At 40.5% G+C, this 19,004-nt stretch overlaps 1 protein-coding gene across 3 annotated transcripts in view; it reads right to left on the reverse strand.

The window, feature by feature from the left end:
- Positions 1-4,505: 4,505 nt before the first annotated feature.
- atp2c1 (ATPase secretory pathway Ca2+ transporting 1) overlaps positions 4,506-19,004 on the reverse strand; it is an 80,617-nt gene continuing 66,118 nt past the window's right edge. For all 3 annotated transcript variants that reach the window (XM_041793623.1, XM_041793622.1, XM_041793621.1), the window contains 12 exons: positions 16,896-17,000; positions 14,347-14,503; positions 14,075-14,245; positions 13,812-13,909; positions 12,473-12,523; positions 12,091-12,257; positions 11,933-12,001; positions 9,634-9,750; positions 9,313-9,460; positions 8,955-9,050; positions 8,701-8,842; positions 4,506-5,785 (listed from right to left, as the gene is read on the reverse strand). In XM_041793623.1, the coding sequence (XP_041649557.1) occupies positions 5,664-5,785; positions 8,701-8,842; positions 8,955-9,050; positions 9,313-9,460; positions 9,634-9,750; positions 11,933-12,001; positions 12,091-12,257; positions 12,473-12,523; positions 13,812-13,909; positions 14,075-14,245; positions 14,347-14,503; positions 16,896-17,000 (1,443 nt within the window). In that variant the 3' untranslated portion in view covers positions 4,506-5,663. The remainder of the gene's footprint in view (positions 5,786-8,700; positions 8,843-8,954; positions 9,051-9,312; positions 9,461-9,633; positions 9,751-11,932; positions 12,002-12,090; positions 12,258-12,472; positions 12,524-13,811; positions 13,910-14,074; positions 14,246-14,346; positions 14,504-16,895; positions 17,001-19,004) is intronic.

Consider the following 19,004-nt stretch of genomic DNA (forward strand, 5'->3'; position numbering starts at 1 on the left):
ATAATACAGAATATATATAAAAATACATTTTAAAACACTTTGATTCTACATGATTACTTCTGCTAAGCAGATTATTTTGGTTGAATGCAAATTTCTGATCAATCACATGTTGACTGGGCTTTTACTTGAAGTAAAATATCAGGGTCCTGGGGCACAGTTGGCCTCATAGGGCCATGCCCTGTGTTGGTGGGCAGCCTGGGTTTTAGACCGGCCTGTGGCTCCTGTCCCACGTCTCTCTCTTCCCTGTTTCAGCTCTATCATCCTCCTCTATCAATAAAACACCGAAAAACCCAGTTAGCTGCCAAATTTCTGACTGTCCTTAGCTCTGAATGCCTTCACCAATACTTAATAGGATGCTAAATTTTAGGTCTGATAATGTGAGGTTAGAGGGAGAATACACTATATGGACAAAAGTATTTGGACACACCTGTTAATTACTGAATTCAGGTGTTTCAATCAGACCCACAGATGAATACAATCCTCACCTATCCATGCAGTCTCAAACATCAGTGATCCTAAACGGGCCGTTCTGAAGAGCTCAGACTTCAAGCGTGGTCCTAGGGATGGGAACCGAGAACCAGCTCCAGTCGGTTCATCATTTACATTTAATCTTAATGATGCCTTGAAGAACACGGTCTCACGAGAGGAAGTCAGCAGGAGTAAGAACAGAGACATCGAGGAAGTAAACACCATGGACAATCACTGAAGCAGTCAGAAGTTTGGCAGTCTACTTTTTCAAAAAGAAAATTCACAGAAGGAATCAATATGAAGAATTAATAATGGCAACGTTGTCAATAAAATCATATTAATTCCCATCCCTATGTGGTTCTGTGATGGTGCCACCTTTACAAGAAGATGGTTGGTGAAATTTCATCCCAGCTGGATGTTCCACAGTCAGCTGTCAGTGATGTTATTAGAAAGTGGAAGAGTTTAGGAACAGCAGCAACTCAACCAAGAGGCAGAAGACCACAGAGAGGGGTCACTGACCGCTAAAGGCTCATTTATGCTCTATGGATACAGTCGGACCTTTCTGTCTAAACTCTGTTTGTGGGGCAGCGTGGAGCAATGCAGCCGACAGTTTAACCCAGAGTAGCAAAACAAAACAAAGAAGAAACGTTGGAAAAAAGAACTTAATCGAGTTTTTGGAGGAAATATAAACTAATGAGTGGTTAGAAAATATAAACATATCAATGATGTTAGCTCACCTGAGCACAAAGACAGAGAGCTACAAGAGCACACTGAAATATTTATTATATTGATACAAATGACGAAGATACTAGACACCCCGTACTCATTGATCTGGGGTGTCAAACTCAATCACAGCAGGGGCCGGATTCTAAATTTGGGTCAAACCTGAGGGCCTAAGAGGGTCAATATTTAACCACTGAGTGTCAACCTAAATGATTTTGAGATTAAAAGGTCAACATGATCAGTTAAAAACTCAAAATCTGAGCTAAAACTTGAAACTTTTAAGTTTTAAAGGTAAAAACATGGCATTTAAAGTCAAAATAATGTTTTTAAATGGCAAAATATGAGATAGAATGAGCTAAAAAAATGAGCTAAAAGTCAAAGTTAGGATTTGAAATGGTCTGCAAAAATGAGAAAAAAATCAAAATCATATTTAACAATCAAAATGTGAGATAAAAGATTTTTAAATCGTAAGTTTAAAATGTCAAAATAGGAAATTAAATTTTAAATTCATGAGTTTTAAAAGTCCAAATGTGAAATAAAGATAAAAATCACGAGTTTTAAAGGTAAAAAAAAAAACGAGATAAGAGTCAAAATTAGGAGTTGAAAAAAGTCAAAACATGAGATAAAAATCAAAATCATGACTTTAAAAGGTCAAACTAGGATTTAAAGCAGAATGATGAATCTAAGAGGTAAAAATCTAAGATTAAAAGTCAAAGTTATGAGATGTAAAAGTTAAAATATGAAATAAAAAGCCAAAACCATAATTTTTAGTCATAACTGTGAGATGCAAAATTGAAAATATAGAGAAAACACAAATTTCTTCCTTACTTTTTATCGACTTATTTTTACTGTTTCCTTTTTCTCATTTTTATGACTCAACAAAGATGTTATAAATCATCATGGTTAAGTTTACGTTTTTATACTGGAGGAAATCTGCAGACCTCATACTGGTGGACCAGTTATGATAAAAATATGAAATGATCTGGTGGGCCGGCTATGACTGTATCACGGGCCGGATTTGGCCCCCGGGCCTTGAGTTTGACACCCCTGCCATGGAGTGTTTGTGCAGGAGAGAACCTCCTTAAATAAATCTGAGTTTAATCTAAAGCCTCTTCCTCACATTGGCACATTAGACATGAACATCAGAGACAGAAAAGCTGAACTCTTGTTGATTTTTCCAGGAGATAAATCATTTTATTTCATACAAGTTAAATATAACGTTTCATGTTCACAATATGAAATAAAACAAGATCTCACTTTAGGAAACAGCAGCAGAGTGATGGTCGTTTCTAGTGCCTTTGGGGGAAATAAGAATTAAATTAAAAAAACAGCTATCAAAACTCCAAAGAAAGTCGACTGTTTCCCAGAAAGCACCATGACGTCTGTATAAATTAAAGAAGAAGCAGAATAAATCCTGATTAAACAGCGTGGATGTTTGCAGGGATTAATCGTCCGTCAGTAAAGGGAGTTTGAATTGGCGTCCATGACTTCTCTAAGGCACAGCATGAGGAAGCGTTCTTACTGAAGTGTTTGTACCCTGAAGCGTCCGCGTCGGCACTGTCGTGGTTGAAAGGTGGGGAGGTTTCAGTTTAGTATCATCAGGATGTTTGACTTTGCAGGGCGGGGAACCGTCGCCACCACGCGCTGTACAAAGTGCCGAAGAGATTAAATACAACAAAACAGGCTGGCATCAGCTGTACAACTGAAGACTCTTTCATTTAAATAAACCAGTGTGCTCGAGAAGAAGAGGCATGAAAGAGAAGAAAGTCTGGATCACAGAAACCAGCCCATGAAGTGGAGGTGTAGCGGTACGCTCAGAACAACCACAGAAATTACTTTAGAACCTTTCATTTAACTCTGTTTGGTGCATTCAGTCTTTTTATTCATGATGACCGAAGAGATGAAAAAGACAAAGGTTTGGTGCAAAATCAGGCAGTAGATGACAGGTGAAATTATACTTTTAGATCCCCAACAGCTTTAAAAGTGCTTTTATATTACAAGATAAGAGTGCAGGGGAAGAATAGGACAGTTAAAATTGCAGGACAACTTCTGCACATGTCCAAATTGCACAAAAACATTGCAATGAGATGCTGCCAGAGTTTTCTTCTATACTATAAAGGTTGGTAACCACTGACGTAGAGCTTACAGTTTTGGAGATTTTGTCGCATGTTTACATTAAAAAAAAAAAAAAAAAACACAGAAAACAGAGATACTAATTTAAGCTGTAAATTTTCAGTGATGTTTACAAACCGGTGTAACTGCAGTAGAGGAGAATAACATTGGAAACACGTTTGAGCAATTCAGATCCTGGAGGAGCAATTAGAAATGCTAATCCTTTGACAGCTCTACTAAAAAGTAAATCCATTCGAAGCATTTTTATGACAGAATGAGGGAGAAAAGCCGTTAAAAAGGCTGAGTACAAGACTCTTCTAGACCAGTGGTTCTCAACCATGGGGTCAGAACCCACATAGGGGTCACGAGACACTGAGAGGGGGTCTCCAGTTGCCCTAAAAAAATGGAAGAATATTTTTTTGTTGCCAATTTACAGCAACTTTGTCAAATTTGTACTTTTTTCATCATTTTTTACCATAAATTTTAACACATTTTTACCATTTGACACCTTTTTTGTCAGTTTTAAACTCTTTCCACAATTTTTTGATGCCTTTTTTTGTCACTTCTAAACCAATTCTTGCCACTCAGGCTTAATGTTGCCACTGTTGGCCCATTACTGCTACTATTAACCCTTTAAACCACTTTTTGCACCCAGTTTTTCCCATTTTAACTCCATTTCACCACATGATATGCCGATTTTTGCTAGTTTAACCAATATCTGCCTATTTTTTTCTTTCTCAGTTAACCTTTTGTGCCAGTTTTTATTAATTTCCACCCTTTTTAGCCAATTTAAAACCATTTTAGCCATATTTTAACTCCTTTTGACCACTGTTTATGGCCACTTTTGCCACTTCTTACCCATTACTGCTACTATTAAAATCCAATTTCACCACCTTTTCCACCATTTTTTGCTATTATGAACCCATTTTTAAACCATTTTAATCCATTTTTTAACAAAAGGGATTTACATTTTGAGGCTTTTTACAACACAAATTATTATAAAAAAGATTTTTTTCATTGAGAAGAGTGGTTTTTCAGGTTAAAAATGAAATATGAATATCCCAGCTTAACTTTACAATGGACCGTGGATTTGCTGACCTCCATGGGCCCCCAGTATGGCTGGGCCCCAGAAAGCTCTCCCATTTAACCCCCTTAATGGACAGCCTTGTCTCCACATGACTATTCTGAATTGTGCATGGCTGTGTTCAGCCACCTTCAGGTACAGTGGGGGTCTCCGGTCTCTGGCACCTTTATTTTGTGGGTCACGGGCTGAAAAGGTTGAAAACCACTGCTCTAGACGAAGTCTTTGTGATCTGGATCACCTCTTCTCCAGGTGAATCAGCTCATCTTTCTAAGACGTGTAGGAATCGTAGCCTCCATTCACACTGATCTCTAACCACTGTTCTTCACTTCCTGACCCCCATCGGACTTTCTGGCGTCACTGGGGTCACATGACTTCAAACAGCCTATTGAGAAGGAAGCAGCTTCTCAGTGCAGGAGCTACGGTTACGTTTGGTGATTGGAAACAGGAAATGAAACAATATTTGGAGTCTAAGGCTTGGATTTTTTATTGCTGTGGTATCCAACAGGTTTTTTTGGAATCGTTTAGTTTAACCTGACACAGACCTGGTTTTAAAAAACTTGAATTTGCCAGATTTTTATTTTACAACAAGCATTCCAGGACTTCTTCGGGGCTTTTTGTGATTTAAACAAGATCTTCCTGGACTAGTCAGTTAAATTTGGCTTACATTAAGACATTTAGAAAAGAAATCAGAGAGATGCACTTGTTAGGATTAAGTTTTTTGCAGCGTTCTGCACCGTTACACCTCCACATATATAAATCCATTCAAAAGAGTCGTGTTTAAAGTCGCACAACGAGCTGAACAGTGGTCAACACCTTCGAAACAAAGATTAAAAAAAGACTGGAAGAGAACCGAGAATTGCACACGCCTCTAGCCCGGATTCTTAGAGTACGTCCTAAACGTCGAGGAGCCGGGTCACAGCAGGAGGGTGTGCTCTGTTCCCCCAAAGCTACAGTCGGGGGTCTACGCCAAGGCCGGGGAGAGAGAGGAGGGCGGTCCAGGAGGCAGAGAGCTGCTGTGGAGATGTTCCACTGGAGCAGATCTCCCAGCAGCACAGTCTGTGAACTTGCCTCCCGTTCCCGGGGAGCGCCGTCCTCCAGTCCCAGACCAGAGTTCCTCCTCCCTCCTGAGGACCTCACAGGAAAAGTCTCTGCAGTCTGTAGAAGTCAGTGCCATCGTTTGTGAGATCCCCAAACCTGCCGCCCTCCTCTTCCTCTTATTTCCTCCAATCATCAGAGTCTTTAGGCCCATCAGCGTGGCGAGGAGGAGGAGGCTGGGTCATACCTCGTGGAAGCAGTCGGGAGGCGGACTCTTCTCCACACCTCTCCATCTCTCCAACATCTTTATGAGCTCAGAGACGACACACACGGACGAGGTGAGGGACACCAGGAACAGCAGGTCTGAAGGAGCAACAGACATAGGGTTAGCATCAGTCCTTTATTTTATACAACCACAGTTCCAAAAAAGTTGGGACACTGTTGTGTTAAAAAACCAGAGGAAAATGATTGTCAAACCTCATAAACTCATATTTATTCACAATAAAACATAAACAACATGTCAGACGTTAAACTGAGACATTTTAACATTTCAGGAAAATATTAGCTCATTTGATGGCAGCAACACACCTCAAAAAATCAGAGACAGGGCCATGTTTACCATTGTGTAGCATCCCCTCTTCTAACAACAGTCTGTAAACATCTGGGAAGTGAGAAGACCAGCTGATGGGAGTGGACTGTTGTCCCATTCTTTTCTGATGTGGGATTCTAGCTGCTCAACAGTCCTGGGTCTTCTTTGCTGGATTTTTCCTTTCCTGGTTCCTGACCTGATGAGGTCTGGACTGCAGGCGGACCAGTTCAGGACCCGGACTCTCCTCCCGTGAAGCCATGCTGTTGTGATGGATGTGGTATGTGGTTTAGCATGGTCTTGTTGAAATAGTCAAGGCCTTCCCTGACAGAGACGTTGTCTGGATGGGAGCATATGTTGCTCTAAAACAGTGACACTCAACCTGTGGCTCTTCTATGTTTTCATTTAAATATTATTCCCCCAGGAAACTTTAAAAAAGGGAAACTTTTTTGCCCCTTTTCACCACTTTTTGCCACTTTTCATCCATTTAAGCTTCCTTTTGCAATTAAGAACCACTTTTTCCCTATTTTTTTTATTTTGCCACTTTTTTTGTAACTTTTTAACCTTTTTTTTTTACCACTTTTATCTCATTTTTGCCCCTTTTTTTTTTTTTTAACAGTTTTTTTTCTCCCAATTTTCACCCACTTAATTTACCTTTTGTGATTACATACCACTTATTTCCTAGTTTTTGCCACTTCTTTTTGCCACTTTTATCCCATTTTTGCCCTTGTTCACCATTTTAGCTACCTTTTGCTAGTAATAACACTTATTTCCGATTTTTTTGCCCATTTGTGCCACTCCTGACTGCTTTTTGCCATTTTAGTCACATTTCACTCATTTTCTTGTCACTTCTCACCCATTTTTGCTACTTTCTGACCCTTTTCCTCCCCATTTTCACCCATTTTTGTTGCTTTTTGACCATTGTTGCCACCTTTAACTTATTTCTATTGCTACTTCAAGCTGTTTTTCCCACTTTTCACCTCTTAGATTGGGCTCTTGCAAAGGTATTTTTCAACAATTTGGCTCTTTGGTTGAGCAGAGTTGAGTAATGTTGCTCTAAAAGCTCTCTCTACTTTCCAGCATTGATAGTTCCTTTCCAGATGTTAGAGCTGCCCACGCCATAGGCACTAATGCAACCCCATACCATCAGAGATGCAGGCTTTAGACCTGAGCCAGGAGAACAAGCTGGATGCTCCCTCTCCTCTTTAGTCCACAGGACACGGCGTCTGTGCTTTCCTCTGACCACAGAACAGTTTTCCATGTTTCCTCAGTCCATGTTAAATGAGCTTTGGTCCAGAGAAGACGGCGGTGTTTCTGGATCCTGTTCACATATGGCTTCTTCTCTCCATGATCCAGTTTAACTGTCATTGGTGGATGGCACGGCCAACTGTGTGGACAGACAATGATTTCTGGAATGTCCCTGAGCCCATGCAGTGATTTCACTACAGAATCATGCCTGTTTTTAATGCAGTGGCCCCTGAGGGCCGCTTCAGCCTTGGCTCTAGCTCACAGAGATTTCTCCAGATTCTCTGAATCTGTTGATGATAATATGGACTGTAGATGAAGGGAGATTCAAAGCTTTCTTACAGACATAGTTTTTCTCAGATTGGTGAACCTCTGCCCATCTTTACTTCTGAGAGACTCTGCCTCTCTAAAATGCTCCTTTTATACCCAGTCATGTTACTGACCTGTTGACTATTAGCCTCATTAGTTTAAAAATGCCCCTTCAGCTGCTTTTCATTAGTACCACTCACTTTTCAAGCCTTTTGTTGCCCCGTCCCGACTATTTTAAGATATGTTGCTGCCATCAAATTCAAAATGAGTTAATATTTTACCCATATAGATAAAATGTCTCAGTTCCAACATCTGATATGTTATGTTCTATTGTGAATAAAATATGGGTTTATGAGATTTGACGATCATGACTTTTGTTTTTATTTACATTTATTTACAGTGTCCCAACTTTTTTGGAAGTGGTTGTAACATTTTAGGGTCTTCATGACTAAGTTTATGATTTTAAACCAAAGCCTTTATTTTCAACCTTGAGCCCTGATTCTCTATAACTAATGTGTGGAATGCAAACAAGCATTGGAGACAAAAATCCTCTCAATTATTTATAAGTGTTTGAGCAGAAACGAAGGATGCACTGTAATGCATCAAAGCCCCATTCCTCCACCCTTTCTGTTGTTCATGTAGTCTCCCTTTTTTGTTGTCCTTGTAAAAAAAAGGGGGACTGACACCTTGAGTGCCCTACAGGAAGATTTTCTGTCATTTTTCTCCCTCGTGGAGCTTTTTTAACAACATGCAGATAGCACTGCATTAATAATATCCATATCCTTAATGAAAGGTTATATAAGACAACACACTTCTGTTTCTCCACCTTCAAAACAAAAGCAGTAAATATCTGGAGGACGTGCAGCTTACAGTGCAGAAAATCAAACTTGTGATTGATGCAGTCAGGATGCTGCACATGTGAGGGATGTTAAGAGACGCTGAAGTTTAAGAGTTGTTTCTCTAGATTGCTTTAGCCAGCAGGAATACAACAAGACTGCACTGCTGCAAGACAAATCCTTGGGGTTGAATGCAGAGAAATCCCTGATCCCTGCACTAAAGGTTGTCCAAGGCGTCCCATGTTGTTGAAATAGAAGCTAAAGGTTATATTCATTTATTTGCTGTCAATTCACTGTCTTACCAAAGATGCTGAGGCTCTCCGTCTGGAAGATGCTCTGCAGCGGAGGGAAGTAGATGACGAGGAGCTGACCCATGATGGAGGCCAGGACGGCGAAACAGAAGGTCCTGTTACTGCACAGACCCATCTCGTGGACCATACGAGTCTGACAGAGACAAAAATAACCAGAGAGTCACAAAGGAGTGACCTTTCTCTGCTCCAGTACATTTATTAAACAGCTCTATAGCTCTACATATAAAGACTGTAACTACGGCTACCTGTGACCGCGAGCTCAGAGCGTTGAACATGTCGAAGAAGACAAAGCAAGTGAAGGTCATGGTCGTGTCTCGAGGAGTGATCACGTTGTCCTGCAACTGGAAACATATAGAAAACAGCTGTTAAATCACCCTAATCAAACTCAATTTACAAACTAAATATAGAAAGAAATCGAAGCAGCAGCTGACCACTAACTCCTGTCTTCAAGCTTTTATACAGTCTGGTGTTTCTGAAGAAAATAAAGCTTCTTCTCCTGCAGCAGTTCTGAACATTTCCATCCTTGTAGTCACTCAGATATCAAATATGTCACCCGGAAAAGGTGGTGAAGTCGTCACCATCAGGAGTAAAATAAAGACCCACCTCTCTCCAGAAGACGAACAGCGTCCCACAGACGATGATGAACGCCGACACCAGGACTTTGACAATCAGACTGCGAGTGATGATGCTGTCCCTCACGTTCCGAGGAGGTTTCCTGATCACGTCTCTGTCCACGGGCTCCACACCCAAACTAATGATAAACAGTTAACATCACACAGGAGGAACTTCCAACACAGCCAGATGTCATATGTCTCTGATTTCACGTCTCAGTCGGAGTTAAAATGATTAAACTACCCATTTAGAAATACAGTATTTGAAAACTACAATCAGAAGGTACGCCACAGTCCCATGATGCCCCTGTACCTCTGAGCCGGAGGCCCGTCCATGATGATGTTGATCCACAGGATCTGCATGGCGTTCAGTGGGTTGGGGAAGTTCATCAACGTCGCCAAGGAGATTAACGTTAGAGCTGCGATGCTCCTGCAGACCAGCAGGGGGAGAGAGAGTCAGGACGGTAAAACAACAAACAAAACAAATAAGAGTATCTAAGAGGTCAACACAACTTCAGGTCTGATACTCTTTTAATCGTCCATGCAGGGGGGCGACCCTGGTAGCTGCTGACTGAGTATGAGTCTGTGATAAATAATACTTATGATACTAGGAACTTAAATTATCAAAAGTTGCAGGTAAACTGGCTTTATTGGCAATGTTTGCTCATCCTAACATGCACTTTATCCCTTGCCTTCAGTGCTTAGGAATTACACGTCAAGTCTAAAAACAGGGAAAAGTAACATTAATTTTAATAAAAAATATGTATCAGCTCTTTTTAGACATTTAGCTACTAAATACAGTTCAGTTATGTATGTTTTAGTTGCAAAGAGTCCAGGATGCTAAATAAATAAGGAATATTTGGGCAATTTTCAACAGTAAACTCTTTCATGCACCGATTTTATTGTTGTTTTAATGGACCAATAAAATAACAGAAATATGACTAGTTTAATACACATGGTTTCATAAAGAATCAAAGTACTGAGCATTTTTACAACCTTGATACAAAGACAGGGTACAAAAAGCTGCAAAAATGGGTTAGAAGTGCCAAAAACAGGGGCAACACAGTGGCAATAAAGAGTGAAAAACAGCATATATGGGCAAAAAAAGTGGGCAATAAAAGGTTAAAAACAACATAAATGGGCAAAAAGTGGCATTAAAGGGTTAAAAACAACATAAATGGGCAAAAAGTGGCATTAAAGGGTTAAAAACAACATAAATGGGCAAAACAGTGTCAATAAAGGGTGAAAACCAGCATAATTGGGCAAAAAGTGGCAATATAGGGTTAAAAATAACATATATGGGCATATAAAGTAACAACAAAAGGTTAAAAACAACATTGTTGGGCAAAAATGGCAATAAAAGGTTAAAAACAACATAAATGGGGAAAAAATGGACAAAAATGGGTTATAAACAGCATAAATGGGCAAAAAAGTGGCAAAAATGGGTTAAAAACAACAAAAATGGGCAAAAAAAGTGTCAGTAAATGGTTATAAACAACATAAATGAGCAAAAAAGTGTCAATAAGAGGTTAAAAAAACAAATGGGCAAAAAAAGTGTCAGTAAAGGGTTGAAAACAACAAAAATGGGCAAAAAGTGGCAAAAATGGGTGTTAATTAGCAAAATTGTGACCAAAAACAGGGGCATTAAAGGGGTTAAAAACAACATAAATGTACAAAAAAGTGGAGATTAAGGGTGAAAAACAGTATAATTGGGCACAGTGTGGCAATATAGGGTTAAAAACATATTCGGGCAAAAATGGGTATAAATTGGCAATAAAGGGCTACAACATCACAAATGGGCAAAAGAAGTGTCAAAATAGGTGTAAACAACCTTGATGCAAAGACGGGGTACATAATTTTATAAAAACAAAAGGGTTTTTAGTGAAACAAAACCTTAAAATAATTTATGAATGCAACATTTATTTCTAAGCTCTACCTCAGTCTTTCATATTTATATTTAACTCAGCATGTAAAGCAGATAAACTGGCCAGATTCCATGTCTGTCATTAGGCAGATCTATCTTGCAAGGCTCCAGTCTGAACGATCGTTCCCAGTCTGAGAATGACTCGACTAATCAACGGCATATCAGGAGAACGAGGCGTTAGCTACGGGTGGCGTTTAGTTCTACTGAAGGCCGGTTGTGATTGCTGCTGCCAGTGTAGCGTTTAGCTCAGTCGTAGCTGTAGAAGAGCGGCAGTTTGATCAGAACTGGAACACATTTCTCTGTGAAAACGAGCAAAGAGCCACACTGAGAGCTCCTACTGGCAGAGAAGATGTTTTGTACTCTTCCTGACGGGCCTCAGCTTGAGTTTGATCCACCAACAAACTCCATGTTCATAACCTATAACAGCACCGGCCTTTCCAGCTCAGACTTCACCCTCAGCTGTGCATGTCTGCCTCATTCTGTCTTGTCGCTCTGATTGGCCCGTACTGAATGTGACTGACAGAACATTCATCCAATCACATGCCCAGTGGTTTCTGGAAAGTCCTGCCCTTCCCAAACACTGTGCATGGAAGGTTTCCAGTGGAATGTTAAACATATGTATGTAATGGATAAATGAAACAGTCTATCTGGCGTGTCAGGCTAGTAAATAAGTCCACCTCTGACTTACGTGCTCAGCTGGAAGCGAACAAAGTTTTTGATGTTGTTGTAGATTCCTTTTCCTTCCTCGATAGCCGACCTGAAAACACAGAAAACACCGTACAGACTGCAGAATGTAAAGAGTATATTTATTATCATATCGTTAGTTTCTGATGTTTCTGTTCCTACATGATGGTCTGGAAGTCGTCGTCCACCAGGATCATGTCGGCCGCCTCTTTGCAGACGTCAGTGCCAGTCTGGCCCATCGCCACACCGATGTCCGCCGCCTTCAGAGCCACAGCATCGTTCACTCCGTCACCTGTCATCGCCACCACGGCGCCGATGTTCTGGAGGGACTGCAGAAAGAATTCATGTTTACACACAAAAGGTTGTGAAAATTCCTCTACATTCTTGATAAAATGAATCTGAGATTTTTACATGATTAATAGAACAGTACCAATGCTTAAAAAAAAACCTAATTCTACTGAATATATTCTACTGCAGTTAAAGGCTGACAGCCTCAATGCTGTCCAGAAAACTCAAAATAATACGTTATTTTCATGGCGCTCACCTTGACGATCTTAAGTTTGTGTCGAGGACTGGCTCGATAAAAGACGGAGATCTGCAGAGACAGAAAAGACGTATAAGCAAAGAAAGCACGGCTTTAATACTAAAGATCAAACATATATGCACAGATGGAAGTGTCTGCAATTTAAGAAGTGGTGCTATGATACTAGAATTATAAACTTTGATATGACTGCTAAAAATCGAACGCTTTAATTCCACAGCAGCAATCTCAGAAGTCCAAGGCGCCAGAGCAGGGGAAAGGCTTTTAAAATCTTATTAAAGGTCATTTACAGACTTAATGCCACAGCAAAGACCTCCAGATTTCTGCACAGAAAAGCAGCACGATTAAAATTCCAAAGTTTACTCTGTTTGCAGTGGTGCCAACCAGACAAATACTGAACAATAACTAAACAATAAAGAAAGTAGTGTCTGACATCAGGATACCAGGAAATAAAGTACATAAAACTGAGACTACTTTAATGGAAAATAATTACATGACCGTGAAAAGAGGCAAAAAAATGTTCAAAAGTGGTAAAAATGGGTAAAACTGGCAAAATCATGTGGAAAACATGGATAAAATGTCTAAAAATGACTGAAAAGCTGCAAAAAAGGGTCAAAAGTGGCAAAAACAAGTCACAAAAAGGGCCATAAGGATGAAAAACAACATACATGGACAAAAGTGGCATAAAATGTGTGTAAGTTAGCAAAACAGTGACAAAAATGTAAAAAAAGAGATAATTGGGTGAAAAAGTGGCAAAAATCTGTGTAAATTGGTGATCCAGTGGCGAAAAAAGGTCAATAAAGGGAGAAAAAACTGCATAAGTGGGCAAAAAAGTGGAAAAAAATCAACGTAAAGTGGCAAAAAGTTTAAATACAAGGCAAAAAAACTAAATAATTAGGTGGATAAATGGCAAAAATCGTTGTAAATTGGCAAAACAGTGGCAAAAATGTGTCAATAATGGACCAAAATTTGCATAAATGGTTAAAAAAAAGTGGAAAAAATGGGTGAAAAGTGGCAAAACAGTGGGCATTCTCCTGGTGTTTCAGGGGCCCAGCCCATTCTGTGGGTGGCCCTGCTGTTAGGACATGTAATTTAAATATTTGGTACATTACCCGTCAACATGATCTCAGTATTTCTTTTAAACACAGCACTGACAGAGTGAGGAGGTCATTCAGAGATCATATCTGCTGTATGTGAGAGAATCAGAAACTAGAGACGGCTGCAGATTCTATTTTTAGCCTCAGATTTTTTCTTTCCATGCTTTTTGAAAACATGAAAGGATGTCTGAATAAATCTTTATTCCCTCTCAGTGAGATCTGATGAGTGTTTGTGTGTTCCTCACCCGTGGGACCATGAGTGAGAGCTGCTGCAGGTCCAGATGATCCACCTCATCTCCCGACAAACACTGACAGCCTTTAGAGTACAGACCCAGACGGCTGGCTGCAAACACAATATCACAACCAGGAATAAAAGGGTTAAAATCATCTTTTTAGCTGTGTTTATTATCATTTCTGATAAGTTTAGATCCTAATTTCCAAACATCATGACTCAGATCATCCTAATTATTCCCGCCTTCTTGATTCTGTTTAAGACTTTCCTCCTGACCTATAGACACGGCGGTCTCCTGAGAATCTCCAGTGATCATCTTGATGGCAACCCCGGAGTTGATGAGCGTTCCCACGGCCTCTTTGACCCCGGATCTAGGCGGGTCGATGATGCCGACCAGACCGAGGAAGGTCAGATTCCCCATCTCAGAACCCGACGCGAATGCAAGAACTATCGACGGAGACACAGAGACACAGGGAGGAAGAGAGAGGGGGGTCTTAAACCCTGGGGCAGAACTGAATCTGAAGTTTTCTGACTGAAACCGTGTTCACCTCTGAGGCCTGCACTGCCCATGTAGCTGATCTGCTGCTGGTAGAGCTCCCTCTGCTGGTTGTTCAGCGACAGAGCGCTTCCTCTGCTGCTGTAGGAGCTGCAGAAACGAATCACCTGCTCATATGCTCCCTTCATGAAGTAAACTCCGGGTTTATCCTACGAGGAGGAGGAGGAGGAGGAGGAGGAGGAGGAGGAGGAGGAAGGGAAAGTGTAAGATATTCAAATGAAAATAATCAAAGCAAACAGACAGAATAGAGGCCTAACCAGAAACCGTCAAACTAATTTTCACCAGTAAGAAAATATGGGAAGATTAAAAGCTTAACATTGATGGTAAATGATTCTGACATTTAAAAAAGTTAAAATTACAAGTCTTAAGGCTCTAAACCTGAGATAAAGGTCAAGTTCACCTGTTCAAAAGGCACAAACACAAAATTTAAAGTCAAATTAATGTTTTTAAAAGGCTAATATATGAGAAAAAAAGTCAAAATCATGAGTTTTAACCTTCTACAACCCTGCATGCACGTATGAGGAGTTACATTCTGGCTTTCCTATAGCACACTAATAATTTCTACTGTTAGAATTTCAGAGATAATTATCTGGTATGTCCTTTAAAGTTTTAGTAATTCCTCTGATATACTGGGAGAATATGCAATCATATTTTCATGAATGTTTTTGGGAATATATCTTGGAGTTTTTCGAATGTTTCCATGGAAATTTTGGGATAGGTTTGTATAGTTTAAAGACTTTTACTGGTCAGTTGTTTTGGGCAACTTGCTGTGAAATTTTTTAGTATTTGCATAAAAAAACTTGGAAATCTTTGGGATGTTTGGGAGGAAATTTTCAGGCATTTTCCTGAAAATTTGGGAAATGTATCTGACATTTTGAGAATTTTATTTGAATTTTTAAGAGAGAATTTGCTTCAAAATTTAAGGTATTCTCATGATAAATTGAGAAAAAAATAAGGTAATCTCATGGCAAATTGAGAAAAAAAATTAAGGTAATCTCATGGCAAATTGAGAAAAAAAATTAAGGTATTCTCATGTCAAATTGGGAAATTTGTTTTATTATTTAGGGATTCTGATGGGAATTGGAAGGCAGGGTGCCCTTTGGCATTTCTAGACTTTTAGGGAATTTGTAAGCATGTTTGGGAGAATATTCCCTCAGTGTCACGGAATCCTGGGGAATATATTTGCATGTTTTGGAGCGTTTGTGTTGAGATGCTGGGGAATTTTAAAAACATTTTTTCAGGAATTTAAATTGAATTTTAGGGGAATTTTTTAAAATCAAAGTTTAGACTTTATGATAAAGTTTCACTGAAACATATGAGGGAAATGTAAAAACTTTAAGGGAAACTTTAAAATATGTTTAAGAATTTTAAACAGAAATTACAGGTAGTTTCTTTTAGATTTAAGGGAATGTGTGTTGATACTGGACATCATTTTTGGTCTAAATTATTTCCTGTTCAAAGAAAAGGCTGAAATTTTAAACTTATCAGATACAAATTATCCCAAATAAGTGTGAGAAACTAAAAATGCATTCAAAAAAGGCTTGAAGGTTAAAGTTTTAAAATGTGAGATAAACTTTAAAATTGTAAATCTTAAAGGTCAAAATACGGCCTAAAGAGTCAAAGTTAGGGTTGAAAAGTCAAAACATGAGGTAAAATTTTAAATTATGAGCAAAAAAAAGATAAAAATATGACATAAAATTTAAAAATGTGAATCTAAAAAGGTAAAAAAATGGGACAGAAAGTCAAAATTAGTTGTTGAAAAGAACTAAATGTGAAATAAAATTTAAACTCACAAGTCTAAGTCGTAATTGTGAGATGCAAAATTGAAAATATGAAATAAAAAAAACAAATTAATTTTTGTTTTTAAACTGGAGGAAATCTGCACACCTCATACTGTTGGACCACTTATAATAAAAAAGATATGAGCATGTGACCCTGAGAACATGCAGACCTGTAGGCAGGAACCCTAAACCTGTCTGACCCTGAGAACATGCAGACCTGTAGGCAGGAACCCTAAACCTGTCTGACCCTGAGAACATGCAGACCTGTAGACAGGAAGCCTGATCTTGTCTAACCCTGAGAACATGCAGACCTGTGGGCTGGAACCCTGATCCTGTCTGACCCTGAGAACATGCAGACCTGTAGGCAGGAACCCTAAACCTGTCTGACCCTGAGAACATGCAGACCTGTAGGCAGGAACCCTAAACCTGTCTGACCCTGAGAACATGCAGACCTGTAGGCAGGAACCCTAAACCTGTCTGACCCTGAGAACATGCAGACCTGTAGACAGGAAGCCTGATCTTGTCTAACCCTGAGAACATGCAGACCTGTGGGCTGGAACCCTGATCCTGTCTGACCCTGAGAACATGCAGACCTGTGGGCTGGAACCCTGATCCTGTCTGACCCTGAGAACATGCAGACCTGTGGGCTGGAACCCTGATCCTGTCTGACCCTGAGAACATGCAGACCTGTAGGCAGGAACCCTGATCCTGTCTGACCCTGAGAACATGCAGACCTGTAGGCTGGAACCCTGATCCAGACCTGTAGCGTGCGGTGGACACAGCGAACAGCCATCCATTTCTGCTCTGAGGTGAACGGATGCTCCTCCACACGGACGTACTCCTGCTTCAGGCCCTCCAGACCCACCTGAGGAAAAAACACACATACACCTGAGCGTTATTTACCTGTAGACCCTGCCTCACTTCACTGAGACCCACTGAACTTCCACTTAAACCTCAGTTAACCAGTTTGGTTTAAGCACCGGAGGCACAGAGGAGACGTCTCGTCCCCTGGGCAGGTTGCTTTATCCACATCAATGGAATTATGAAATTAAAAATCAAACACCAGTGAGCTTTTATGTGTGCGCTGATAAGCTGAGTAACTCATCTCCCCAGTTACACCAGTAAAGAGTGGGCGGAGGACGAACGATCTGAAGAAGGAGGAATGTGTGCTCCAGCCGTCTGCACGTTCATCTTTTCATCAGTCTGAGATGATGCAACGCCGTGGACACGGATCGCGCCGACATCACAGAAACACACAAACGCTCCGAACGCACAGACTGAGAGGAGTTTCTACATGAAAGATCTCAGATATGTTTGATCTTTAATATAAAAGTAAATAATAATGGTGTGTTTACAGTGTTTCTGTGTCTCTGAGGAGACAAATAAAGGCTCACACTGAGCATGCAGGGCTGGTTTCTGATCATGAACAAGTTTACAAAAAAACAGCGAACACAAGGGGCATTTTCAAAAACATGGCAGCTCTAAAGCCTTTGGATGGAGACACATGCTGTTTTCTTCTACTAGACTCATGATGGCGGCCATTCTCTCTCTGTTTTGGATCCTCTGAGCATGTCTTAAAGCTCACATATTTGACCCCTTTAACCTGTTAAGCCTGAGCCTCTTTAATTAGGCTAACGTTTTTCCCTTGTTTTAGTCACAAACAGCAGCTCACAGGATAACAAACACCTTTCATCCTCCGTTCGAAAAGGAGAGTGCCAAATACACGGACAAGTGTGTGCCGGGGTTAATCACACAGCTGATTTAACCTCTCTGATTATAAAATTATAATGCCAAACTATCATCCACTGAATAACTTACCTCTGATTCTATTTCATGTCACCAAGAAGTCAAAGTGTGATCTTGATCGCTGACGTTTGAACGGAGCATCGTTTATTAATCCTGAGGCGTTTTCACCTCCAGCTCTCATCAGATGGTTAAAAGTGCTCTTGTCAGAGTAAAAAAAAAAACGTTTAACTGAACATTTAACCCTGCTCTGGACACATGAGAGCTTGTTTGGTGCATCAGGCATCCAGGATTATGCTGAGAAAAGGTACAGTTCGTGGTGCATAAAGGTAAACTCTCCGCTATGAACTGCTTTTTCTCTCTCTCCTCACTGGGCTCTGTGTAGTTAATGTAGCTGATTCCAGGCCAGGAAAAATAATTCTGGTGTCAGATCAGATATCGTATAAATCTGTTACTATTTTACAGCCTATAAAACAACACTTATGTATATTGGGTCATCAGCGGTGGATGCTTCGTGTGATGATGTCGGCGCGTGACGTATCCGTGCTCCGGCCTGGATGCGTTGAGCAGTGTGAGTGCGGGCCAAAGGGAGGGACAGGGGAGGGGGTCAAATGGGCTTCAGCACGGTTAGAATACGGCACGGTACAGATGGCCTAGTGTGAGCACACCCTAAGACCCCTCTGTTTCAGCCCTGCTCAGAACGAGCTGTTTCTGTGTCTGTGGCTTTAAATGTTAATGAGCAGTCTGACTCTGCCCCTGACCACGCCCCTCTCAGGAAATGGATGTGGCTCTCCTGATTCTCCTCTGGACTTTCGTCCAAGTGGGGAGGGCCAACTGAGCATGGGGGCGGGGCTAACTCCCCACATGACATCATGAGGGGAAAATCTGAGAACGGCTTGTGTAAGCACACATTTTCTGACAGGTGGAGAGGGGGGGGGGGGGGGGGGGTTTCTGGTACTTGGGGGGGATTGTGGACAGGCCAGGGGGACATATATTTGATATAAAAGCCTCAAAAAGTGATTTTTGCCTAATATTTGACCTTTAACGTGACTGTCAGAGGAGTGTGGAAACAGAAGGGATGTATAGAAAGCCTTCTAAGCCTTCTTCAAGGTTATATCAACCATCT

Source organism: Cheilinus undulatus, linkage group 8 (genome assembly GCF_018320785.1).
Source record: "Cheilinus undulatus linkage group 8, ASM1832078v1, whole genome shotgun sequence".
Taxonomy (NCBI): domain Eukaryota; kingdom Metazoa; phylum Chordata; class Actinopteri; order Labriformes; family Labridae; genus Cheilinus; species Cheilinus undulatus.